The sequence below is a fragment of the Halichoeres trimaculatus genome, unplaced genomic scaffold (assembly GCF_033239565.1).
Source record: "Halichoeres trimaculatus isolate MK-OKI-2021-1 unplaced genomic scaffold, fHalTri1.1 fHalTri1_scaffold_7, whole genome shotgun sequence".
Taxonomy (NCBI): Eukaryota; Metazoa; Chordata; class Actinopteri; order Labriformes; family Labridae; genus Halichoeres; species Halichoeres trimaculatus.
The window spans coordinates 11,843,380-11,870,000 of NW_027437185.1; the positions used below are offsets into that span (position 1 = coordinate 11,843,380).

The 26,621-nt window shown below is 41.1% G+C and overlaps 4 protein-coding genes across 6 annotated transcripts in view; 1 reads left to right on the forward strand and 3 right to left on the reverse strand.

The window, feature by feature from the left end:
- cxxc5b (CXXC finger protein 5b) lies at positions 1-2,621 on the reverse strand. The gene is made up of 2 exons (XM_074674215.1): positions 2,463-2,621; positions 1-1,618 (listed from the first exon to the last, which is right to left on the reverse strand). Exon 2 carries the CDS (start codon positions 1,415-1,417, stop codon positions 524-526), a length of 894 nt encoding a protein of 297 aa, XP_074530316.1. The 5' UTR covers positions 1,418-1,618; positions 2,463-2,621; the 3' UTR covers positions 1-523.
- A 1,459-nt stretch (positions 2,622-4,080) lies between these two features.
- Positions 4,081-7,828, reverse strand: LOC141793977 (CDGSH iron-sulfur domain-containing protein 1). Its single transcript, XM_074674893.1, has 3 exons — positions 7,655-7,828; positions 6,519-6,721; positions 4,081-5,912 (listed from the first exon to the last, which is right to left on the reverse strand). The coding sequence occupies exons 1-3, from the start codon at positions 7,716-7,718 to the stop codon at positions 5,823-5,825; spliced, it is 357 nt and encodes a 118-aa protein (XP_074530994.1). The 5' UTR covers positions 7,719-7,828; the 3' UTR covers positions 4,081-5,822.
- Positions 7,829-8,651: 823 nt separating this feature from the next.
- ube2d2 (ubiquitin-conjugating enzyme E2D 2 (UBC4/5 homolog, yeast)) lies at positions 8,652-19,979 on the reverse strand. Its single transcript, XM_074673898.1, has 7 exons — positions 19,704-19,979; positions 18,088-18,151; positions 13,149-13,180; positions 12,813-12,890; positions 12,532-12,637; positions 12,075-12,168; positions 8,652-9,953 (listed from the first exon to the last, which is right to left on the reverse strand). Exons 1-7 carry the CDS (start codon positions 19,725-19,727, stop codon positions 9,908-9,910), a joined length of 444 nt encoding a protein of 147 aa, XP_074529999.1. The 5' UTR covers positions 19,728-19,979; the 3' UTR covers positions 8,652-9,907.
- Positions 19,980-24,170: 4,191 nt separating this feature from the next.
- Positions 24,171-26,621, forward strand: part of LOC141793153 (protein phosphatase 3 catalytic subunit alpha-like) — a 47,865-nt gene continuing 45,414 nt past the window's right edge. Inside the window, exon 1 of one of the 3 annotated variants that reach the window (XM_074673638.1) lies at positions 24,171-24,656. In XM_074673638.1, the coding sequence (XP_074529739.1) occupies positions 24,614-24,656 (43 nt within the window). In that variant the 5' untranslated portion in view covers positions 24,171-24,613. Of the gene's footprint in view, positions 24,657-25,105; positions 25,267-26,621 lie in introns of those variants that run through there. The other 2 variants (XM_074673641.1, XM_074673639.1) reach the window with 2 other exon arrangements.

The window sequence follows — 26,621 nt, forward strand, 5'->3', positions numbered from 1 at the left end:
TACATGGCCAATTTCTTTTATTTCAAAAGGGCAAACAGAGCTATACAGTACAAGTTGCACATGAAATAATTTAGCCTCGGCCGAACTCATTCACTTCTTACTGATGCAGTGACTTCAGAACAACAGAAACAAAACTCCCCGTTGGAAACAAAACATTTGGCTCCTTTTTATGCTGAAACACAGTACATCCAAACTGGAAGGGGATGTAAAAAAGACATAATGTTTCCAGATATTTACAAACTATTTACAGCATTTTTGTCATCATCTAAATATTGACACACATTGGTATCCTTCTCTCTCCTCTCCTCTCCGGGCTGATTGTCAAAAGAAAGGATGGGAACAGGTGTGGACATTCTTAGAGTTGCAGCTCTTCACTAAACACAAGATCTGAAGGTCTTTGAACCACAGTCTGAGCGTATTAACATGAAGTCCTTTGTGTTTTTTTTTCTTTTAAATCAAACTGCAGCGCTTCAACAATCATCCAACCGGGATCCTCTGACAAATGCTGCCATCTCAGACGTTACTATCCATTCAAGGTGCTGTTGCTTCTCTCCTGTGCCAGGCCCAAAGTGAAGTCAGAGCCCCTTAGATCAAACCCAGAGACTCTACTGTCAAACCCAGGGCCTCCTGGCTTCCTCTTCAGCTCCTCACACTTTCTGTATTTACAGATCTGGTGTCCCCTCTTGCGGTTGCGGCAGCTGCTACACTGTTCACAGTTCGTCTGACGTCTACAAGGTACGCACTCGCCGCACCTTTTCCTCTTCCTCCTCCCTCCGCTGCCCCCGCCAAGAGAGCCAGGAGAGTAACCCTCAGCCACCAGACCCTCCATACCCTCAGCTCCCATGGTCGCACTCCTCCAGTGGCCTCCCCCCATCTGGAAGCCAGCCAGGGGGAATAGAGCAGGACTGAAGGGGAACCAGGCACCTAAAAAAGGTTGGAAGTCAGTTCCACATCCAGAGGAGTCTTCCTCTTCCTCCTCTGGCCCAGACCCACCTCCTTCTCCATCCCCCTTCTCCCCCTTTGCCTCAGTAGCTTCGCTCTTAGCTGGCTGGCTGCTCTGTGCACCCAGACCGGCCTGCTCTGTGGAGGCTGGGGTCAGAGCCAGCAGCCCAGCGCGCATCAGCAGCTCTGCGGCGTGGGCCAGGTGGAGCCCGCTGGGCGACTCAAACATGTCAGGCCAGGAGGGGGTTCGGCGAGGCTTGGTGTGTGCAGGTTGAGTGGCCCGCTGCTGGGCTGGGGAAGGCTGGATCAGGCCTTTAACGTCCATGGCTGAGGAAGGGGTGGAGATGTAATGAGAGAGGTTGTAGGGGTGGTGGGAGCGCTTTAGGCTGGGTCTCAGTGGCTCATTGGGGATTTTAGTGCTGCTGTGGGCTTGATCTGGGGAGGAAGGGCCAGCGATGTCTACCGCGGTGGACATAGCAGTGGCTGTGTGTGTGTGTGTGTGTGTGTGTGTGTGTATGTGGGGGGTGTGTGTGTGTGTGTGTGTGGAGGCGAGGGAGAAGGGGATTGAAGCCGATGCGTGGTTGACAACCGTCCTGCTGTTACTTCAGCCAAAATGGCAAGCCTTGGCCTGTGTCCTTATTCCCATTCTCTGCAGCAGCCTCAGAGTCCTGGAGAGCTAGAAATGAACAGGGGATGAAGAGAGGGAGGTTAAGAATAGAAATGTTGGAGTGACAAATACAGAAAGAGAGGAAGCTAAACAGAGGCGATGGGACTAGGTTATTTCCTAGACAGCCCCAGTAAACACTGCCAGTGAAGAAGGGTGTGGAGAATCTGTTTTTAATGCAAATAAACATACTGTAGAAAGATTAAAGGATGGGAACAAGAGCACAGAAAAGAGGAGAACAGACCCAGGTATCAGACACTGTACATGCATGGCCCGTGATTTCCGCATACAGGAGGCAGTATCCCTTTAAGAATTTCACGGTATATCAATGCAATCAATAACAGAGCGACAACAATATGCAAAGATATGCGCATATGCGCAGGTCAAATGTGGAGCGCGCTTTTCAAATACATTTTGACGACTGCTGTTATGTGTGCCAGCCAAAGCTTAAGCTCTACACAGAGAGACTACATAGTGGACCGTAAAAAAACAGGCTGTCTTTTGTCTGGTATCGACGACGAGAAACGAGGTGCGCAACGATGCGGTTGCTGTGGATAAAAAAAGACCAGGCTAAATTCCGTGTCCACATTTGTAGAAAAAACTACCCCACTGCTAACATACGGGATATATTTGTTGAAACAGGACAAACGTTTTAAATCTCTACGATGTCGATCAGAAACCTGATCGATCATTTTACCGTAATTAAGGTTACCTAAGAGGACGGTGCTCGACCAACGCCACGGCGAGCTGACCACAGTCCGAGTGGTCGCTGCGACACGGCGCAGCGCGCATGAAAAAGCGACAAAACATAAACACAGAAATCAACAGGAAGTAATCGTGAACCGTCTGCCCTTACCGTCCAAATATGGTCCAAACTCTCCTGTCAAAAATATGATGAAGTCATGAACTAATGGCGAGGTGATTGTAGTGTATATGGACGGCGGAGCTGCCGATTCCTCCTCCACCTCTCCGTCCCGGAGGGTCTGCAAACACTCTGCACGGAATTTGGGGGCGTCGCTCAAAATGCGAAGTGGACTCTGCAACCGAGACCGTGGTCAGAGCGACCCCATAATAACCACAGAGCAGTCCAACATTCAGAAGCAGCTGTCAGATTAGAAACTACAGGATGAGATAGTAAACATACAATACACCCATTCTTACACTCACTGAAAAAAAGATAAAATAAAGCAGACATTATACGCTTGAAGTGGAAATCTTTGTTTAACTTTATTTAAATGTTGCATTGTACGCACATTAGCCACAGAAATATGGAATAAATTAATTCAATGATTAGAATTTAGCATAAATATATCTAAAACAAAGTTGAAAAAAGGGGGAAATTGTCATTTAGTGGCTAAAATAATATAGCCAATTTCCCCTTCTTAATCTTTAATTAGGCTACTTTGTCAAACTACTTCTATAAACGAGGACTTTGTTAAAAAATAATACATCTCCCACTCGTTTTGTAGAAATAGATTTTAAAAATCACTGTTATATTAACAGGGATAAATCTGCTGCACATCGGCTGTCATTTTGATCCTGCAGAAAACACTTAATTGAGGATTTTTGCATAATTTTCCAAGTACCGTTATTAGTTTGAAAATAATACATCGAAAGCGAAAAAAGAAAGAGAGAAAAGAAAAGTAATCTGGGCCTCCTTATTGTTTTTTACGGACCGGAAGTTGATCATATAACTTTTGTTATTCTTTCGCTTAAATTGACGTCACTCGTAAATTCTCAAACGGTCCCTCATATTTCAAAAATTAAAAAAAATCTAAATAAATTTTTGTTAATTAAATAAAGTGAATAGTGAACAAATCTGAACATTAGCCAAACAGTGGCTAATCGTCCTGTCTGATGTTCCTTTGAGACGGACGTTGGTGTTTTCCTCGCAGCAGAGCCGTTGCTGCTCTCTGTGAACAGAGCTGTCAGCTAAAGGTGACTCCTAACAGGAACACAGGAGTCCACTCCACCTCTTGTGAGAGTCCTCCGTTGCTACTGGCACGCAGCCAGATACCTCGTGCGTGTGTGTGTCTGTGTGCGTGCGTGCGTGTGTCACTATGGGAGCAGGGGCCCACCGTACTCGCGTTCACTGTCTGGCCCGGACTATCCGTGTAAACACAGCGTCTTCTAGCGGTAACCACAAACACTGCCACTTTTAAAATGGCCACTGGTGCTGGTGGACACTGCAGCAAGGCAGCCCACCTCATCTCAAGCCAAGGCTACACACACACACACACACACACACATACACACACACGCACACACTGTTCCCACTGCAGTCACCACACAGGGCTGTCTGCTCATTATCCCTGTCCACTGTTAATCCATAAACACTCTGCTGTGTCTCACCCACACAGCTAAAATGCATTTGATCTCCTGTTTAACAACAAAGAAATGCAGGTTTGCAGGAACATGTTACAAAAATAAACCAGGACATCTTCCAATCAGATCACTCAACTTTTATTCATATTTTACAGAAAAAATGAATCAATTAGTCACACACCAAACCCCATAGAAAATACATCTAATGAGCAAGCAAAATATATACTTTAAAAGCAGACTTTTTATCTCTGAATATCTTACAGATTAAACAAGTTTTCACAGATCCAACCATACATCTTAACACTTCTCAAAATTGATGATTATTATTTCATTTAAGACAAACATCTCCGCAATCTGACTAAGCAGCTCTTAGTAGTGGAAAAAAATCAAAATGTGTAACATTCATATGGGATGTGATTGTGCCAACACTGGTTTCCAGGTAGGGGTGCCACACTGAGGATGTTTCCCTGCCACTAAAACAAACGTGTGACAACAACCCTCACATTTGTATTACAATTTATAATACTGCTGATTATCTCAGTATGTGTAGAGTTACATTTGCAGAAATCAAACCAGTTAAAAAAGCAGCAGCTGGCAGGAACAGGGTGAAATTAAATAAAGTAAAGGCCAAGAGGAGAAGGTTTCATGCGTAAACTTTGGACTATATCTGAAAAATCAGGTCCTTACATCTTGCTGAGTCGCCTTTACGGCTAAGCAACTGACAGCAGGAAGTGATCAGTGACAGACATTTTTAGAAACAAAAATCTTCATTTAAGGGAAATAACACATTTTGATTAGGTAAGGAAGGGGTGGGTGGCACCTTGAATGTAACATGCAGGAGGAAGATGACTCGTCTTAATCCTGGCAGATTTTGAGTTGATATTGCTTTAACATGTTTGGATATAACCGCAGTATTGATAAAGGAGGCAAGTGGAAAAAGTTCAGACAGCTAATCTGGAAGGCATCATCACAGTGCCTCCTGACTCGATAATTACCAGCTCCCTCATATATCACCTTAACCTGATACTACACTTTTATTTTTTTTTCCACAATACCGGATGTCATTTAGGCACGCAGCACCTCCAGGTAATGTCTTGACATTTTAAGGAGTGCAGAGTATTTATGAAAGAAGCGAGATCTATTGTGGACATCTAATCCTCCACATCCTTCAAATGTACAAACCTCCTGCTGCAAAGACAAAACAAGAGATCTGGTGAAAAAGAAGCCAGAAGAAGACTTAGTGTTTAATTCAGCAATCTCCAGCAGTAGGAGATTGTTTCATGCTGTTTACATTGCCATGAGCTGCATCTCCTTCATAGTTATGAAAGTGACCCCTGCTCTGAGCTCTCTGCTGTCGGCTTAGAGTTTTAACTGATTCTGTGTTGATATTGATAACCTGTTTATTTTTTCAGAATATTATCTGTAACCACAAACACTGTACCCTCGGTGACACCCACTACCCCCTAGTGTAAGAGCTGAAGTTTAAATATAAGGCCTTTGCTGAAAAAGATGGAGTACTGAGGAGACTGAAGCAAAGCGCTGCCATGTTCATCATGTTCAACAGCCTGCACACAACTGAAAGAGACAGGAAGGGCTGAGAAATAGGTTACACCAGACTCAAAAGTGCAATGCTGTTCAGTTTAAGTACACATTTGTCTGGCCGTACTCATCACAAAACTCCCTTTCCTCACCTCACCTTAATTAAACCTTTAATATTGAAGTCTGTCAGTTAATGAGAGATTAGAGTTGATGAAATGAGACGACGCTTCAAGCATTGTGCGCGTTATTTGGGGCTGTCAAGAATTTCCATTGGTTTGAATGCGACAGAATCATGTGACACTGTAGTTATGATAGGAAGAGAGAGACGGGGGTTCACAGTTCAGCGATCAGCTTAAGCATCCTTCTTTTTGATGATGAGGGGTCCAACGTTGTCCCCGGTTTCTTCGTTGTGTTTGGTGTGGGCCCCATCACAGAAAGGGAACTGCGAGGTTGACACACGATATTAGAGAGGGACAAACACTCATCAGCTTTGTGTCCTTTAAGATCACCATGAAGCAGACAAAATACTGCTCAAAACTTTCTATTAGACAAACTTTAAACATATTTCATTCTAAGTCTGTTTGGCTAATTGTGGACTCACTTGAGGTTATCAACAGTACAACTTGGGTCCATTTCAGTGTAAGGTTTATAATCTCTGATGTAACCTTGACTCAAAGTGACAATTACCCAGGCATTTAGCCAGGTTTAAAAGCAGTGTTGAGAGTATCCAAGTGTTTCCATTACACCTGCATCACACTTCAGTAAACAATGACAGCTGCATGCTTTGCACATACTACCACAGTGAGAACAGACCAGGAACGCAGTATGTGGGAAAACCTGACCCAGCACACAGCAGAGGTAGAGGTGAGGAGCTGAAGTGAGTATGTAAATTGGTGAAGCTGCAGCTGCTGGGCTGTTTTGTGTGTTATTTTAATCACATAATTAGTTGATCATGATACTATGTTAAATTGTATACATTTAACTGTACTAAAATTATAGTAAACATGAAAAAAATTAATCCCACTAGATGTCAAATTAGAAGCCTTACCTTCTTTGACTTCCAACAGCGGCAGTACACAGCCTTGGTGCCGATGTCCTCCATGTCGAAGCTGTGGACCACTTTGGGACTGTCTTTACTGATGCATGAGTTCACCTGGCCTTTTTTACAGCTCCGCCCACTCAGGTAATGGCTGACTAGGAAACCTCCAACAGCTGCAACCACTGCAACAGGCACTGCTACCACCAAATGCTCTGGAAAGAGGGGCACAATGATGATGGCACCAGTTAGACCTGCCTCTGAAACACTGCAAAGGTATAATAAGGTCATCTCAGAGGCTCAGTTTCACTCAACATCTTAATGCACAGAACAGATCTAATGTGGCACCGCTTTACACACCATAGTTTCAGTTAAGTGCTCCAAGCTCGTTGGAAAGGCGATGGAATAACTTCACATTTAGCAGCAACTATTGTGTTTTAAAGCTGTTCTGCTTTGAATGCATTTCCTGTTATCTATGGTAAGAATGCTATATTACATCAAAGAAAACACCACCAGTCTATCAGGAGCACAGAAAACCGAGACTGGGGGTTGTGCTGTAGCTTATGATTCTGTACAAAGGTTGTGAAATTGCCCTTTTCAGCAAGGTACTGGTGAGGATTATCCAGGTCCACTGAGTATCACATGATGCAGAGTCGCAAGACAAGAAGAACGGGGGCCCTGCTGTCAATCTGAATCTACGAGTTTAGTGATTAGCTGCTTCAGAAGTGAGGTTAGCTGAGGCCGTGATACACACAGAAACCCCTGCTGTAAAGGCTGGGATCGTCTCCAATGTACTTTAGGGCTTTAGATGATGAGCCAAAGCTTTCTAAAGTTGGAAACACAAGATGCGGATACATTTGACAGGGCTAGCTATGCTACATGCTCCTTAAGCATGCTTAAGTATGCTAGCTGATTGTTTAGTGAACATGCATACACATCGAGAGGAGGTATTATTAGCAACACGTTGGAAAGTTTCCATGTGGCAGACCCTCTATAAAACCACACTGTCGCTAAAATAAACCTGTTGGATACTCCTCGGCGTGGGGTAAAATCAGGTCGCAGACAAGGCAAGTTAAAGCTGCAAACCAAAACACTCATCGTAAGCTAGCAAGCTGGTAACCCAAACTGATAGATGTTATCCACGTTACCTTTTGATAAGCTGAATCCCGGTGAAGACACCTGTGCAACCGCAGGTAAACCGGGGGATGACATGTTTGCTCTGGACGGTAGTTTGTTTGTAATCAGCTATGTAACACAAGGTCACCGAAGTCTCATCTGAACTCTATCCGCTCCCGGTGGGCCGTGCTCGGGCTTTTACGTCACTGATACCAACCAATGACATTGTGGAGGGTTATGATGTGCTGACAGGGGTAGATACCCTAAATGCACTTCCGGTTTCGCTTTTGACGGTGATAACCAAAAAGAGGATCTGGATGGTATCTACCAGCATGATCTCCCAAGGTCATACTCTCTAATATCGTGGGTGGTTTGCTATTTTGCTGTTTTCGCGGCATATTGAGTACGTCTTGCAGGAAACCATTCTTGGACCCACTCCAACGGTTTCCACTGTGGTGGATCATCTTGACTGTGCGAGCTCTGGAGTGTATAGTTTCATAAAAGCAAATACAATCTATCATTTCCTTTCAGTTTGACTAACTTGGTTTAAGGGAGTTGTAACTGCAATCATATAAGTACAAAATCACCAAATGGTGACTTTTTATGGCAAAATATTTCTCACGCTTACCACCAGAGGGCGACAAGACTATCTTTCATTATGAGGGAGGAAAACATCTCACAAGACACCCAGGGATTGGTTATGATCTGTGTTTTTTGATACTGTATTTGTGATTTAATCTTCAACTGATAATAACATTGCATGTAGCTATGACTGCACCCCAGAATTTGAATTATTATAACTCTTCTGCATTAACTTCAGCAAAGTCACACTCATGTAGGCCTATTAAAAGAGAAACTCAACTTTGAAATGACAGATTTACTTATACAGTAATTATTTATGTCACAGATTTTCTGTAAACTGGGTCATTATTATGACCTGGCTTTCTAAGTCCCTTTATACCATCTCTTTTTTAGCAAGCACCACAGGAGTCATTGGATTTTATTACACAGTTTAATCAACACACAAAGCTCAACGAGCCTCTCAGGTAATTCAATATACAGAGATTTTGTGCAAGAAGAGTGGGTTCTCCTCGCACCCAGAGCCCAAGCCAGTCCCATAGCCATTTAAGATGTTAGCCTCTAATTTGACAAAAGCAAAAAAAAAGAAAAGAAAAAAAAAAAACAGAAAAGGAAACAAAAACAGAAAAGAAAATAACGCAACCTAAAGAGTCATGGGATGGGGAGGGGGGGGATGAAACACAGGTTAAACTACGAAAATTAAAAAGCTTAAATACCTGGTCCAGAACCTTCACTTTGTGAATAAAGAAAAGTTGGTGGTAGTGGTGGTGAGGGGATGACATAGGGTTACGTTTGTGCGTGAATGTGTGTCTACGTGTGTGTTTAAATGTGTTAATTTGGGTAAGGTGGGGCGAGAGGGAAGAGTCAGGAGCAGGAAGTGTGGGGATAAATTCAAGTCCTTTCCTATAGAATCCAACAGGAGACCAAAGCAGGCTATGTGATTTTTTTTCTCCATGTATATAGCTTGCAGTTATTTCTTTGCTGTATTTATTGTATAAAATACAAAGTGCCCTTCAACTTGCTTGCGAAAACTGTTCTCTTGAATTGTCACCTCTACAGATGGGAGTTACAAGAACAACAAAACAAGAAAGGGTGCAGAGTGTAAAAATCCCTCCATCTTATTGTCCCCCACCTTCCTAAAAAACAGAGAAAATTAAGAAAAAACTCCCCTCAAAAATGTACAGATACTTGAAGGAATGCTCTAAGTGGTGAATGTCTGGGGGAGGAGGCTGAGGATACAGTCGTGTGTAAGAAACAGGTTGAGTTGGGTGGGCAGCAAAAGCCCAGCTTGCATGGTGACAACATGTTAGGGGATAAAGAGGTCAGAAGATGGGGCCAGAGGTCAAATGGGAGGTAGGAGGTGAAAGGGAGAAGGAAAAGATTGGAATTTCCATTGCAAGTTGACAATATGTACACTGTAGGATGAGAAGGCGAGCTGAGGGGCGGGAGGGAGGGAGGGAGGGGGCAGGAGGGAGGGTGAAACAGAGAAAGTGGGAAAGAGCATGTAAGGAGGTGGGGCAGAGGGAATTTTTACAGGTACTCTGGTGAAGGGGAGGCGTGGCTCAAAGAAAGCACTCCACTGGAAACCAACAAGATCTTGTTTTAAACTTCATTGTTTGAATGGTTTTTTGTTTGTTTTCTCTTTACGTCTGAAGCTCCCCTAACCTTATTTTGTAGAGGTGGTTGGCCATGATTCTACCCCAACACTACATTGCATACTTTTGTGTCCATTCCCGAGCTATTTTGTTGTACCTGTGAACAAGCAGAGACAAAGATAGTGGTTAGTTGTTCATCCCTGTAAATACCATCAAACATAAGTTACAATACATCACGGCTAGTAGTCACTACTGTTTTCCACCAATGACGGACCACTATTTCCTTTATTTATTTCACTCGTTACAGTTATCAATCTTGCTAGTGGCAGTACTTTTGTTACCTTCTTTTGATAAGAAACCAGTTGATGAACCTGAATGGAAGCTCAGCTATCAATCGCTGCGGACAGGGTTCAGCTCTACCATATAACTTGGCTTATTTTAGAAACAAGTCTAAGTGTATGCTCCCTTTGGATATCTTTTTAAGCACTTTACTTTACTAATTGAAAGAATGTTTTCCCAGCTCATGGTTGCAACCCACGTTCCTTCACCTGCCACGCATTGATCAGCTGTTTAGGTCTGTGGTTTTGAAAGACAAAAATACAACCAAACAAAAGAGAAGATGACACGCTGTTTACTGTGGACACAAGAGGACACCCATATGAACTTGTGCTTAAAGTGTTAGTCCATGCCCACAAACCCAGAGACGTACTGCTTTCAGGGGTGGGACCTGGTAACAACAGTGTGTAAGGAGCAAATCGGAGGATAACAGCAGCTCACATATGGCTGCAGTCTGCATCAGTCATCATCCAGAGCTCTCTGCTGCACAGGCTTCCTTCAGGTTACAGAGGTTCAGTTAGAAAAGCAGAAAGATGAATGGAAATTTATCCTGGAAGTAAGATTTCAGCTCTCACTTTATTTTAACTCCTAATGGCAGTGCTCACTGTCTGCTCAATTATGTTTACCTTCTTAAATACACCATGCTACCTGCAGAAGAGACGACTAAATTCTAATCCATTTCAGAGTCAGCTGGATATTGTTCAGCATTTGTTGCTTCAAATTCTGTCAAACTAGGTGAACTTAGACAGTGGAGCAGAAAGAATACAAGTCAAGTTGAGGCGCATGTCATAGACTGAAACAGCTGATCAGAGCAGAGCAGGAAGAGGAACATGTGTTAACAAAAAAACAGGTTTTCTGAAGGTAAAGTAAAACCTGTAAATGTCTCAACAGAGCACACTAAAATGTTAAGGTCATTTTCTTTCAATCAGCTTCATTATACAAACTCCTATGTTATCACTGAAAACAGTATTTCAGTGTTTAACCATGGAGCCGTGTCCTTTTGATCTATCCTGTGTTTCAGCCAAGGATGGATACTTCAAGCAAAAGTTCAACAGTCACACTGCTAACTTTCGCTAATTACTTGAATAACCCCACCCCAATATGCTGGTTAGATACGACATACATGAAAATGATCAAATTTCTTCTAGTTTTGCTTTAAAATTTCCTCCCAGAACTGTTCTGTGCATTAGAAGTCAGCATTTTTTCCAGTTCTGAATCTCATAGTGCCACATGCATTTAATTAGCACCTGGCACTTCTGCTGTCTTAAATCATCTAGGCTGTTATTTTGTTATTTTTTATAATAGAATTCTTTTGTCATTTAATAAGAAACAGCTTTCAGATGCTGTGAATCCATTGCCTGTTGGCTGTTGCATTATAGTCACAGTCAGTAAAAAACAATTGACAAAATACAATTTTGAAGATAACAGCTACATAAACTATTTGTCTTTTTACTATTAAACAAATATTCAAATAATTTAAGTATCAGACTCATCTCTAGCTTCTGCTTGTTAGAACTCATGTTACTCATGGAGGCAAGGCATCTTCATGAGCCTCCCCTGTACAATGTTTTGGTTATAATTTCTCTGTATTATGTTTTTCTTCTAATAAAGAAATGAACCTCAAGGAAGCTAACTAGCTGTCAGAAATGCATCTTGTCAAGGTTCAAGGTTACAATCAAAAAAGTTGTGTCCCAGGCATTTTTCACATCTCGAGTAATTATTCAAAGCCATATATCAATTACATCGTAGCCAGAATCAATAATTAACAGGAAGAATCTTTGTTAAGTAGCAGGTTTGTGATAGTGATTTTGATATTTTATCATTCTGAGTTGCAGATTAGTTAAAATACTACAAATACTTATCACTAGCATCATGATGGAAGCATGATGATAAGGAAAAAAATCTGAGTGCCCTCAAATGATGCACAAACAGCCAAACTTACTTTTCCCTGTCCGTCTTGTAAATGCGGGCGATCTCAGGTACTAAGGGGTCGTCCGGGTTTGGGTCGCACAGCAGAGAGCAGATGGACAGGAGGACTAGAATGGACAAGATGGAGTTAACCAAAACAGACTTGATTTCATTAGCTACATATTTATTTTAATGGCCAACAGAGGCGAGTTCGCTGTAGCAATACAAGTTTAAATGAAAAAAAAATCAAAGCTATGTCATGGGATGTGTTGATTCATGGCCCAGCAGGTGACAAAGGGCTTAAGCTGTCATTTAGGAAGACAAACACTTGTGTTGTCTTTAACAAGCTCCCCAGATCACAAAACTCTGCATAACAAATGTTAAGTTATTTGTGGGAAATGTTTTGATTTTAATGGAGGAAGCAGCATCTGTCATTTATCTAAGAGCACATGTGTAGTTAAAAGTCTGAAGGCCTGAGGAAACCAGCTTACCTTTGGAGATGGTGAGGGCTGGAGACCACTGTGATCGCAGAATGTCAAGACAAATGCTGCCGTTGCTGTTGATATTTGGGTGGTAGATTCGTGTGGTAAATGCAACCTGATAACAGAGGGAAGCAAACGTAGGGGGAGGGAGAGAAACAGAGAAATGAATGATGTACTGCTATGACATGTTTGAACAGGCAGAAAGCACTCTATTTTCTGCTCTCTTACTCTGTAATGTATGCCACATCAACTTATTCTTTGGCTGTTCGTAGCGCCTACATGTTGCTTACCTTTGGCGGTTTGAAGGGGTAATCTGTGGGGAAGTGTATGGTCAAGAAGAAAACCCCGCTCTGGTAAGGACTGTCATTCTGAAGCAGGAAAAAAAAAGATGATTTATTCATTACTGGAAAACAAACAAGTTGGCACTTTCTGCAGGTTTCTTTGAAGATAAATGTGTTTTCAGTTTGCTTCACCCTGCTGGGTTTTAGGCAAGTGTTTAAAATAAAACAATTTTAAGTCAATTTGGAAGGTAAAACAATCTGCCTTCCTTGTCAGATATGTGAATGTTCATGCTAATTCAAAGATAAGAGCCGTAAAGTAAGAGCTGTCATGAAGTGAATACTTACAGGTCCCATTATTGTGGCTTGCCAGTGAAACACTGAAAAACAAACAGAGAACTTGTTATGAAACACTCAGGACACAATGTGTGACTGAGAAGTGCTGGAATAAATAATGCCACATGAGGGCTGAATGTTTATCTGAGCAGTTGAGTAATAGCCTTTGGTATTAAATGCAACTCTGCATAAAAATTCAAGGAAGCAGGGTTTTAAATGTGGTAGTAGTAGGAAGAGACTCATTTGTTGGAAATGCTCCTTTATGTGAACAACATCTGGAGCACTTCTTAGACCACAAAATTTGCATCAGAACAAACTGACACAATTTAACTTGAGGAGATTTAAAGCACGCTGACTTGACGCATCCTGTAGAAGAACAAACTGCATCATGTAAAAGGAAGCCAACCACCGCGGTTCCACGTAAACGAAGAAACTACTTTTTGCAGTTGACACTTTATTGGTCTATTTGATGTTGGAAGGCAGGAAGCAGCATGTTGTTATTGAACGTTAGGTGTTTGTATGCACATATACTCTGAGTCCAGAACCAATAAAAACATCAGAAAATCAAGACTGAACATGATGTTTATTTAAACAACTTACAATTTATGAGTCCATCATTGTCCAGACTTCACCTGACATTAACGCTTAATACTTAGTTTTAGCTAGGGATAAAGGTTGGATTAACTTTACTGAATGCACACTTTTCAACTTTAAGGGATAAAAAGAATTGAAAGAGAAAAACTGCAAGCAAGACAAAAAAGGAAGACAGAGAGAAAGGAGGAAGACAGATATGACCACAGTTAACAGAGTCTGTGATTTGAACTGTAACATAAAAACAGTGTACTATCACCTGCTCACTATACACTGTCCACTGCTTGTTGCACCAACAGTTAATAAGACATGGAGCTTGGATTAAGAACTTTGCGTTTGTTTATGTTTTCGATAGGGCTGCAGCTATTGAATATTTCAGTTTTCGAGTATTCTACTGAAAATCCCATCGATTAATCGAGTAATCGGATAAAATACATTTTTGTTTAGTTAAAGAGCAGTTATTTTTCAAATGAAAATTTTTCTCTTTAAGAAATAGAATTTTCAGATACAGCATGTCAATAAGAGCACTTGCTTTGGTAGCTCCAAAATTTGTAAACACACTTTGACACATTTTTTGTGCCTTGTACATCTCATCAAATGTTGCGGACCCAATGGCACCCGTTTCGTAGAATGACCCATTAGTCTCCAGACTCCAGAAAATAAGCTAGATTTGTTGCTATTTTATATAAGGGGTAGCTTGAGAGGTCTGAAAACTCTCTTAATATGGCCTCAGCTCTATTTGAAATACCACTCTTTGATCTTTTTTAAAATTAAACGATTCCTCGAAGCGGAGAAAATTACTTGTGTATATTTTGTAATGGAGTACCTCGAATCATTCGAGGAATCGTTTCAGTTCTAGTTTTCGACAAATTAGAAGATTGTCACTGTTTTTATACGAAGCATTTTCTTATCAGATATACCCTCTAATTTCTTGTTATCATATACGTGGCTCAATTTTTTAACTTATGAACGCTGTAAGTCTTTTACAGTTATCACTTGTCGTTTAACACTGACAGCATTTTCAGGAATTAAATGCATGGAAAAAAAAATCCAAGTAATAATGTTTCATTGCTTTTGTAAGTCATAAGCCCCTTTCACACACACACACACACACACAACTCCGGGAAATGTCCAGACTTTGCTGACCAGTCCCAAAAGTTGAGAAGCTGATTTCTGACCCCAGCAGCTAAGTCTATAAAATGTAAAGCAGGTGAGGTGATACGGTGATGATGTTGGGCAGGGTTTATTTTCTCAATACTTCTCACTATACTCACTTCAATCCCAGCATTAGGATCTCGCACATCAGCCTTTATGTTTGACTTCTATTAACACAAAGTCAGACACTTTACCACTAAATGTTGTCTGTGGTTCCAGTATAAGAAACCCCAAATATACCACATGACCTTTGTGCCCAGTCATTCTTGTGGAAGTGTCTTCTTAGAAAAGAAAAAATAAATGAAGAGGAGAAATGTCTGGCAGATAGTGTTGATGGCAGGTGGCCTGAAACTTTTACCTGCCTCAGCCAACACTTCCGCTGCATTTGGCAGGTGGTTTGAGCCTGAATCCTTCCCTGCTTACAGTATGCACTCTGAGCATTAGCCTGTCATTGGCTGCCAGATTCATGAGATTTCTTCTCTCAACAAGGTATCAGGGTTTACCGATTAAAAAAATGATTTTTCAATCAGGATTGCGTATGGTGCCACAAAGCCTTTTGCCAAAGGGTATCTACATGTTTCATGTGGAGGTGTCCAATCTGAAGTTTTAGCTGTTTAAGCTGACGGGCTACACCAACTGGTACAAGGATTCCTTAATACTGGAGATAAAGAAGAAATACAAAAACAACCAAAATCAGTTCTTTCATTAACTCTCGGATTGTAAAATTTTAAAGAGTTCATTCTTTCTCCAGCATGAGGTTGAGTGGAAATGCGTCTGGCTCTGTGAGCAGTTCAGGAGAGTTGAATGTTGAAGAAAGCAGAGGTACATCTAGCTTGGGTACCAGTGTAGTAATCACTGTGTCTGTCTGAACGTAGAGAAGGGTGAGTTTACATGTGGTTAAGATTTGGCCTACCAGGTTTCACAGCTGGCTTATTAATATAGCAGCAATTAATTAATAATGATCATTGAGAGAGACGCACATGAAACTGGAGTTATGCTCCATAGATCTACTTGTCACTGTCTGCTATTCAAGGCACCCAGATATAGATAGGGTACATGTGTATGCATGTTTCCTTTATAACCAAACAACCTTGAATATTACATTACAAATCCTTTCTTCTAGTTGAAGTGCCCACCAAAGCCACGCATTTTTCTCAGTAATTCACAAGGCAGGTATAATAATACAACGAGCATGATTCAGTTACAAGTTCTTTTTGCCCATCACTCACATCTACATGTAAATATGGCCCATGATATATTCTTAGACGTGGCCAAGCAAAGTCTAAGAAGTTTTGTCGATGTTTGAGTTTCAAAGTGCTGGAGAAGATGCAAAGTGATAAAAACTCCTGAGGATTCGACTGTATTTGCTGCTGCCAGGAGCTGCAACACTCTTGATAACAACTCTTTTTTGGCTGTAAGTTGAAACACCGGTTAACCTACTGTAATAGATAAATGGACCGCACTGAACACAAATAAGCATTCTGAAAATAAATACCCTGAATTTATTAATATTCTATATTTGCACTTCTTATTACAGCTCATGTCCAGTTAAAAACTTTTGAGGCTCACCCTTCATTTCTAATATTTAAGCTGTTGGCAAAAAAAAAATGAATTAAGATGTAATGAAACGAGGGAACTATTTACCGTTTTTTGCGGCCTTTCTCCATTTCTAACTTAACCGAAAACACTTCAATATCTACTGTACATGCTGTAGGATTCTCTGAATCTTGTGTTTCAAAATCCACATCAGGCAATTAATTAAATGGACTACCACATGCACGATCTGTAATTGTGAACTTCATTCCATTGGAAAAATTTAACTGATCACAAATTTGTCAGAAATATCTATTCTATGTCGATCCATATGTAATACCCAAGTACAAATTAAGTATTCATAATAATTTTTTATTTATCTTTTTTGAGTCATTTTTCTGATTGACCTTGTACAAATCCTTACATCACATTACATGGACTCATTTATTCAAGGTGTAGACCCTGTCCTGCTGATTTTGACACAGTTTATAACACTGCACTTTCTTGTGGGGGACTTACTACAAAGTTTAGCTGAGATATCAGACCTCTACGTACATCCATCCTCACAACTGATCAGCAGAATTCATCTTTGTGCAGTTTAAAATCTGTTTGCTGGGAATAAAATTTTACTCCAAAACTTTATCAGATAATTGATGCATGCTAGTACATCAGTCAGACACAGATTAACCAACAATGTACCATGACACTAGGGAGCCCATGAGATTTGACTTTTGAGGTTCTAAGGTGATCTGGTATGAGGTCTTCAACAGAAATGTGTTGCTATTTTTTATTAATTTCTTCTTGTTCCAACAAAAATAAACAACTGCCGCGTTATTCTTCATTTATCTGCAGCTACATCCAGAAATAAATATGTGCAGAGCTACAGGTAATTCAAATCGAAGGTCCCCAACAGGAATACAGAAGTGCATCGCACACAGCATGTGTAGCCTGTTGTGTAGGCCACTCAAACACAGGTTTCAGTAAAGCAAGTTTCTTCACAAATCAATAAAAGTACACACAACATTTGAGTTTTGACTCAATATCTCAGGAAAAATGTCATAACAAGCTTAAGATTGACTGCTAGTTAGTACTCCTGTGAATGTCATGGGATCTTTTTCCCTTGAAAACCTGGTCAAAGGAGGGTATTAAAATAATAAATGATAAATATTAAGAAAACCCCACTCTGGTGAAAGGCTTCTGAAATGTTTACACCAATCAGAAAATCAGTCCTCATTTGACACCTAGCTGGTGGTACTTTGAGACTTTACATAATTCTCTTGTATATATATTTTTTACGTTTTTTTGTTGTTTTGTTTTGTAATGGTTTACACTGATGCCTAATTTAGAACTGTTATTTAAAAAAAATAAATCTAGACAGGGCTACACTTTTGACCATGTGTAATAGTCTTATGAGTCCTTAAAGGAAAAAATATATTTAATGAATTATTTTTTCCACAAAGAAACCAAAGAAAGGCTTCAAAAGAACTGTACCTAGCTGAATTTTTATTTTGGACTGTTACAACCCCTGTGTGTACCAGTGTTAAGAAATTCCTACTTCTGTTTCACGCCTAGTAGGTTGTATTGTTCTAAAAAAGAGAGGTAAACACGTTTTTTGTTTTTAATAAATAATTTTAGTAAAATAAGACCATATTCCTCCAAATAATAAACTCACTGTCATCTCCTACTGGGCCTGCAGAACACTGGGCTGGTGGGTCCCGTGCCAAGTCGTTCAGCTCCTGAAACAAACAAATGAATGGTCAATTGATGGCTGCACTTAAAATAATGTTCAAAATATTACTTTATGTAAAAGGCTGATAATATGAACACATCGATAATACAGTAGCACCTTAAACTTTGATTAATAAAGTGACCGTCATTACGTAATGTCATTTCTCCAGGTAGACCAGGTGTGGTTAAGTAGCAGGCCAACTGAAATCAAGGCGAAATGTCAACTGAGATATCACTGTAACGCACAGTCTGGATATTTCTCAGAGAGCTAGTTGTGTGTAGCCCGGTGAAATGTTGTGGTGCAAACGTTGGCATGGTGCTTTAGTGGACAGCAGCACAGGCTGTTAAGCGAAGCAAACACTTTGCTAAGCCACACGATGACAGATGCTAACGCTCTTAGATGAATTAGCCGCAACAAGACAGAAATAAACATACATCTTACTCCAGCAAGCATACGAAGAGAAAAGCCAAATTATGATCGGCTCCTTGCCTGTCACCAACATGGCATCAAAGGCGAACAACGCGTGGGGCCTATTTTTTACACAACGACACACGGTACTATTACTAATGTTACACAAAGCTATTCCTCAACTAATGTTCTCGTTTCTTAAGTTTTAACAATAACATCAAACAGCAAAACGTTTGTATTTGCTGGATTATTAACAGGGCGCGTACCGATTTAGCATCACGGAGAAAACGCAATGTTACAGGGCACGGATGTACGCTAGCTTAAGCTAACGTTTCAACTACCAGTATGTTCACAGGTTTGTGAAAAAAGTGTCATTTAGGAACACACGGATACAAAACTCGTGTTATTCTAGTGTACATGACGTTAAGTTAAAGTAGCTCGGTGATATAATAAGCATTAACGTGTTTGACAACAGGGTTAACGTTAGCATTCTCGCTAGCTCGATAGCTTATCTGTCACATCAAGTACTAGTACAACCAGCTTAAATAATATAGTTTGAGAAAAATATGTTAAGCTACTTTGGCATGGACACTTGATTTTCATTATTTGGTATCTGTTTATGGTGAAAACCGCTGTTTATGTATTGTAAAGATATAGCGTAACTGACACCATTAGCTTGATCCGAAAGACCCTTTTAGCTTATCCGAGTTAAGTTAGCCGACCAACAGATCTTGTTAGCCAGACACAGCTAACAGACCGCTAATATCATAAACTAGCCTTGTTGACTTGGATAAAGTAGTGAAACAGGAAAGCATATGTGGTTTTAAAATCAAAGAACGAATTTAGTTCACATCGATAGTACATATACAAGGTACAACAACGAACATGTAAGCTAACTACTTAAACGGCTCTGTTGGCCCGTTAGTAGCAGCTCTGGTGAACACACAAGCGGCGCATTGCTGCTCTCACTGTCGTCACCCGCTATTCAGGTACCGTTAGCTTGCTGTTGAAACCCAGTCCGAGTTATTTAGTCATTTCTTTATTAAAAACGTCTTTTTAATTATCTGTTCAACAAACAGCACACGGTCAACATTGGAAGCAAGCCTCTACCGATACTGCGAAATCCGGGGCCTCGTCGCTTACTTTCTTACCTTGTGAATTCTTTTCAGAGCCATTGTTGTGCTAGCGGTTCTGTCAGGGAAACGTGCAATTAAAATGGCGATTGATGTCACTCTCCGTTGGTAATTCAACTACTCGGCTATCATAGAACACCGTTACTGTACACTTAAGTTACTGATCGCTACCAAAAGGTACTACCAATTAGAATTCGAGGTGAAACTGAAAGATAGAAGGGGTAGAACCGCGGTCCTTCCTCCTACTGCAGCGGCTACCAAATCACTGCGGCCTGTGTTCTGCCAGCAGCAACAACGAAGAGACTTCCGATCTGTACACTTCAAAATAAAAGCCTTGTAGGCATCGCTCCCGTAACTGCCTGATAAAGTCCACATAAACTTTAATCATCAATCAGTCATACTTTATTGGTACGTCACTTTTCAGGCACGATACAAGAGTGATACAAAGTGCTGTACATACAAAAAAATATTTTTGGTAAAATAAAATGTGGTGGCCCGAAAATCTTCACCACATCAACTGAATTAAAAGAAATGAATACAGTAATACAAGATTCAAGCAGTAGAAGAGAATTTGACATTATACAAGAGTTTAAAAATAAGGCTTCAAAAAACTGATAAAAGATTAAGTAAATAACAAAAGAACGAGAACCAGTTAGTTGAAAACATATGAATGTATGAATATTAAAACTATATAACTTTTAATAGATTGAAATTTAAACTTGTTTGATATATATATTAATAAATAAGATAAGGTAAACTCAGTTAAAAACTAGACTAAAATAGGTAGGTCTTTAGTTTCCTTTTAAAAATGTTTTGACAAAAGGACAAAACTATCACACCCTCCAACCAGCATCGTTAACATTTTTGAAAAAACACTATGTCATTAAAATCTAAACCCCTACAGGGATTGCTACCAATCCATTTGTGTTGAGCATCAAGTGAAATTTTTGTGATCTACATCAACCAACAGTGCTAACCCCCAGTTTTATTATTTGGCTTTCACCAGTTATCATATAAATCTGTCTGATCCGATGTTCGCCAAGTGGTCTCAATTCAATGTTAATTTCTTTCAATTTCGACAATACATTGCGAACTGGATTATCCAAATTTATATTGATATGTTGTTTCTTATTTACTGAAACTGTAAAAAACGTGTACTTTTTGGATAGTCTGCAATCGGATAATTAAATTTAAAAACAGCAACGCATTTAAAAACCAACCGTAGTTATTGATCTTTTATTTTGAAGGCGAGCCTCTGAAACAGGAAGTCTTATTGTTGAAACGCATGTCTTACTGCGATACAGCCAGAAAGCCCTTTGCCGACATGCGCACGTAAAGGACTCGGTGCACGTATGTTGAAACGGTTGAAACTGGCATCTCTGTGGCTCAAAGCAGGCAGCGACGAGGCAGCGATTGTATGGTTCAAATGGAGCCAAAATGTCTACCCGGCATGCACGAGTTAAACTCCCGAGAACGGGGGTAAAAATGGTTTACTTTAATGGTGGCAATGTCGTTGCTACTATTAAGTTTAAGAAAGCAAAACAGGTATAGTTGCAAATTTATCACTTGGCTGCTTCAATATAAACAACAATAGAGTATAGAGGAAAAATTAACGGGCTTCACTCTGCACTGGGTGGTGTCTTTCAAGAATCAGAAGCAAAATTATACATATGATCTTATATCCATACACACACACACACACACACACACACACACACACACACACACACACACACACACACACACACAAAGATCTATAACATTTATATTTGTCACAGAAACTCTAAAACACTACAGACCCAGCAGATGTTAGTATTATTAGAGAAATGTGTCTTTACACAGGCAGAAATATACAGACTTATAAGAGGGACGGACTTACTTCAAATCATAGAAATTCAATTCAATTCCAATCCTGCACTTGAAGAGAGAATTTTCATTGCACCTTACAAGTACACTCATTGAACACAGAAAGTTTTGTAATGTACACTTACTGAAATTTACTGGGCAATCATTGTTATTATTATTGATTTTATTTCATTGAGTATTTACAACAAATTTACATCAATAATAAGCTATACAAATTTAATGAGTGTGTTGACATTAAAAGAAACAATTCAACCACTTGACAAGTTAGTTAAGCGTAACTGAAGGTACTCTATATGTTTCAAATATTACTGACAGACATACATTGTATTTGGTAGTAAATACTGGGAACTTTTTTTCACATTATGTTCTTAAACTTGCTGCATGTACAGCATTTTTCTGGGCACGAGATGGTCAGTTTTTTCTTTTTTACTATTGGCTCACCGGTGCTCTTTTCATTTAAAGGCCCTATGGACTTAAAAAAAAACATATCACACAAGTCATATTTAAAGCCTTGAGAATGGTTTCATCCTCTGTGAATCCCTTTATAAAGCAGGCAGGCAGACTGACAGACAGAGAGCAGATAGATAGATAGATAGATAGATAGATAGATAGATAGATAGATAGATAGATAGATAGATAGATAGATAGATAGATAGATAGATACTTAATTGACCCTAAGGGAAATTCAGGGCATCCAGTAGCAGGTTGCAAAACATGACATGAAATGTTAGGCTACAATTTCAACAGGCCAAGGCCCAGTTGTGAGGAATGGGACTTGTACAAAATGTTTAGCTTTGTACCTAATTTCTTTTGATTTCAAGTTAATCATAATAAGATTATAAAAATGTTTAACAACACATTTCTTAGACATGTATCCAGAAACAGCAGTACAACATATCACTCCCTTCCTTTTTTTCCCTTTATTTTTGGGCATGATCAAAATTAAATTAAAATTTTTTGTTGTTGTTGTTGTTTTCATTTTTAAAGCAAAGCGGCTACAAACCAAAAAAAACAAAAGAAAAAGTAAAAAGTAAACGTCCACATTTCTTCTCTATATTTACTCCTCAAAGTACACTACATTTGTAGTCCTGTGCCATCTACCCTATTTAAGTCCAGAGTTTCTTTACTTTTTGTCTAAACTCAGAAGAAATCAGAAATACTTAACTGATCCCAGATGGATAATAACATCAAACTTATACTGAAGTTATGGATAGCTAAAGTAAAAACATTAACTTTTTTTTTTTAATCTTATGAGGCCCCAGGTGTCACATTTCAGTGCTGAACATGTACTTTCAATATTTTATTGTCATGTTTATATTTCTTTTATAATCTGTTATAACTTAAAAATACTGAGACAAATTCTGGTCTTCGGTATTTCTTTCTTTATTTATGGGCTTGATTTTCACCATGACCTGACCAAGACATGAAACTACTAAAATAGGACTAGCCAAAATTCTGACATGATATTCCTCTCTTAATTTATCAAAATATCAGAAATTATGATTTTTCAGGTTTTTGCAACAATAATTAGACCATCTTGAGTTTTGCAGTGGGGCTGCCTGATACATGTTCAGCACTACTTACAAAATACCTGAATAAAACTGCCAACCAAGTATTGTAAGCAATTCACAATAAACAGTAGATGTGTGATACTGGGTGGAACTTCATGGTTATTTCTTCATACTCCCAGTATTTCAACAACTCTTAAAATCCTGCATGAATGGCTCAACACGTAGATTAGCCCTAAAACTTGAGTGATGATACACATCTATACTGGCATGGGGGGTATAATCTGAGATGTCAAAGGACTCTGCACTCAAATCCTCAGATGTAGCATGGTCACACCTTTGGGGCCCCCTTCTGGACAAACGTTGTATTGTGTGACTCACTGGAGGAAGAAGGAGACATACTTCATTAATCCCTGGGAAATTCCAGTTCTTTTAACTCACTCTGGTGATAGACACACACACACACACACACACACACACACACACACACACACACACACACACACACACACACACACACACACACAAAAGGTTGTATCAGCTAATCAGCTACCAAAGACAGGGAGATATAAGAGTGAGGGGGTTAAATAATGAACAATATAATCCAAACTATTGGGGGTTTGGTGCCTTGCCCAAGTGCTCTTCTGCAGTACCCGAGATGTAAACTGGCACCTCTGCTGAGCTCCAGCAGAGACTGAGCTGCTGCTTCCTCAAAGTTTACATCTTTTCTTCTGCATCGTCCCCAGATTACCTGAGGAATAAAAGGACTAAATTGTGTGTTTACTCAGGAATTGTTGATAATTATCTTTTCAAAACCCTGAGGAACAAAAAGACTAAACCGTGGGCCTCATGTCAAAGTGCCCACTGTACATCAACAGGCTTGCACGCACCCACGCACATACAATCCGTTGAGTCGTTCTTCAGGGGGAAAGCCCTGCAATCAATGTTTCCACGGGATGGCAGTATGAGTCTGATGGTGCGTTGTGTGTGTGTATATAGTCCGTGTGTGCGTATGTGTATGTGTGTGTGCGCAAGAGAGCTCCTTCGTGTGCGTGAACCTGCGTGGGAGTTCCTTCTTTCGCCATTCCGGGGTGTTGCCAGCTGCACAGCATCGTTTGCAGAGGCGTCCTGGAGAGGTAGAGCTTGCGCATCTCTGCTTTCTCCAAGGCGTCTCTTCGCCCTCTAACCTCCAGAGTCTTACCACCCCACCCCCACCCCACCCTCCCTTACCAACACCATCCTTGGCTGTACCAGCATCCCCCCTCCACCTCCCTCCCATCAAAGAACACATTTGGGATCTAAGCATGCCACAACAGCAGCTAGATATCCGCCTATCCTCCCCCAAAGTCACCGCAGGCGCAGCAGCAGGCTTCCCCCGTCCAAGAGAGCACGGAGACTCCACCGAGTGATGCCACTGCTGCAGCGAGAAAAACACCCAGCTACCGCGCATACTCTCGACGCCTGCCGGAGGACCCGACACCACAGTCTCGGCCCTTGACAGAAGAGAGAGCCCCCTCCCCACCCCCTCGGCTCCGTTCCCGTCCTGACTCCAGGATGTCCGACAGCAACGCAAGTCCCACCGACCGGACGATCAAATGTAGGCATGCCAATTCCTGCACGGCCAGTGAGAGCTATCTCTGTGCCAGTAATTCTGCTGTAACTCTTCTGTTTTTTATGCTTGCATTCATGTCATGCACCAGTGTCTCTTCTACGCACGTTTCTTTCCTTTTCTGTTTAGAGCTCAATCCTTTTCATTTTTCCACCACACCATAATAAAAGAAGCCTATCTGACTGGCGAGTCATGCATGTATCTGAACATTGTAGTGGAGGGAGGTGGTGATGGAGGGAAAGGGGAAAGGGGGTTGGAGGAGGGGGTAGCCAGAGCTTTACGCCACAATATGGGTCTTCCCTCATAAATCTATTGGAATTCACCCCCTCACCGAGGCATTACCCCATTTTCTAAAAGGGGGGATGTCTCTTCCTCTATGTATTGCAAATGCTATTGTGCGACACCCTGTGCTGCATGATCTCCATTTACGCGCTCCACTCCTAGCGGTGGTTTCGTGTTACTGAATAATACTCTTCAGAGACACAACCAGGAGAGTGATAGAGAGAGGGAAAATCGGGGAGGGAGAGAGGAAGATGAGCATCTTGTTCCAATGAAACATCTAGCACTGTGACGATGACAGCGAAAGGCAGACATAAAGGTAAATAAATGTTACGCGTAACCTGCGAGCTTTGGTGTTGTGGATCTGTGGTGGATGTAGACGCTGTCGCGGGGATGATGTTGCATGTCAGCAGCGGTGTTAAGGTTGAGGGGGAGAGGGAAGGCAAGGTGCTATAGGGGACTTATTGATGGGGACCTTTAGGTTTTTGAGCTCTGTGTGATAGTGTCCGTATACTACAGCATGAAGCCACACGTCTCAGTGCTCCTGGATGTGCTGCCGCTAACTCTTCAGGATGGCCTACATTTTCGATCTAGTTTTTTTTTTTTTTTCACTGAATCTGAGCGTAAGTCAGGCAGTCGAATGGTCCAAATGGCTGACAACTTTGCCAGGCCGAGTGCGCACCTTCAAACCTGACAGATAGGTCTTTGATTGTAAAGGCCAGGAAAAGAAAAAAAAGCAGATATGAGCTGCTGTGACGCCTCAAACCCAGGAGTGCACATCATGGATTTACGGAACGTTTTAAGTCGACGTTTCCAGGAAGGCCCGAATGTCAGCAGCTAATTGTGCGTCTCCCGTGCGTATCGTTTTTTTTCACGTCGTAAAGGTCTCCCTGGCTTCCCCCTCTCGTTTCTCCAAGTGATAAATTAAAGATACATTATGTTTTTGGACGTGGCGCTGTGCATCAGAGACCGTTGTCCGGCAATGATTATGCATACCGCCCTAATGGTGTAATTGCATCACTGGATTATGGAATATTTAATGTGTTTATGAGAGTGTCTGTTCCTCCTTTACGCGTGGGCGGCTATAGGGGAGGCGAGGAGGGGCACCGCTCGGGTTATGATCCGCGGAGCTTGCACAGATTGTCGTGCTTATCGGGTCACAACAATGCTGGCATGGCAGCAGCGCTTCTAAACACGCAGCCTGTCACATGCAACAAAGCCTGGGTTGCTGTCTCTCCAACTGGCTTCCTATAATAAACTCTCAAGGTTTCTCTGCCGGAAGAAACGGAGCTGACAGTTGGATGCGTTGCACGGGCATGCCCCGGTATTCCGTGCGTGCGTGCGTGCGTCGTGCTTGGAAAGGGATGGGGTGGGCTGGGGGCGCGGGGGTTCTTGCAGTTTTTGCACGTAGGACTTGAAGACTGCATGCGCCTACAGTATGGCTGTGCCTGTACGTGTGTAACTACATGGATGCAATAGTGCAGGGGCGGTGCTTAAAAATCTGGATAAAAGAAAGAAAGGAAGGAAGAAAAGAAAAACGCATCTCATTTTCTTACTGACCCCACATCCATCCAGTAGTTATCTGCCTTAACATGTCTATTCCTCTTTACATGCGTGTTGTAATGTAGCTGGGCCTCTGGACCTCAGCTGCCTCAACACTGGAACAAACTAAGC

Excerpts from the sequence above, each read along its gene's own strand:
- cxxc5b (XM_074674215.1), bottom strand. The coding sequence starts at position 1,417 with ATGTCCACCGCGGTAGACATCGCTGGCCCTTCCTCCCCAGATCAAGCC.
- LOC141793977 (XM_074674893.1), bottom strand. The coding sequence starts at position 7,718 with ATGTCATCCCCCGGTTTACCTGCGGTTGCACAGGTGTCTTCACCGGGA. Across the intron at positions 6,722-7,654 it reads GGGATTCAGCTTATCAAAAG|AGCATTTGGTGGTAGCAGTG; the intron begins GTAACGTGGATA and ends CCCTCTTTCCAG. Across the intron at positions 5,913-6,518 it reads GCTGTTGGAAGTCAAAGAAG|TTCCCTTTCTGTGATGGGGC; the intron begins GTAAGGCTTCTA and ends TCAACCTCGCAG.
- ube2d2 (XM_074673898.1), bottom strand. The coding sequence starts at position 19,727 with ATGGCTCTGAAAAGAATTCACAAG. Across the intron at positions 12,638-12,812 it reads ACCCCTTCAAACCGCCAAAG|GTTGCATTTACCACACGAAT; the intron begins GTAAGCAACATG and ends CTCTGTTATCAG. Across the intron at positions 12,169-12,531 it reads AGCCCTCACCATCTCCAAAG|TCCTCCTGTCCATCTGCTCT; the intron begins GTAAGCTGGTTT and ends TGTCCATTCTAG.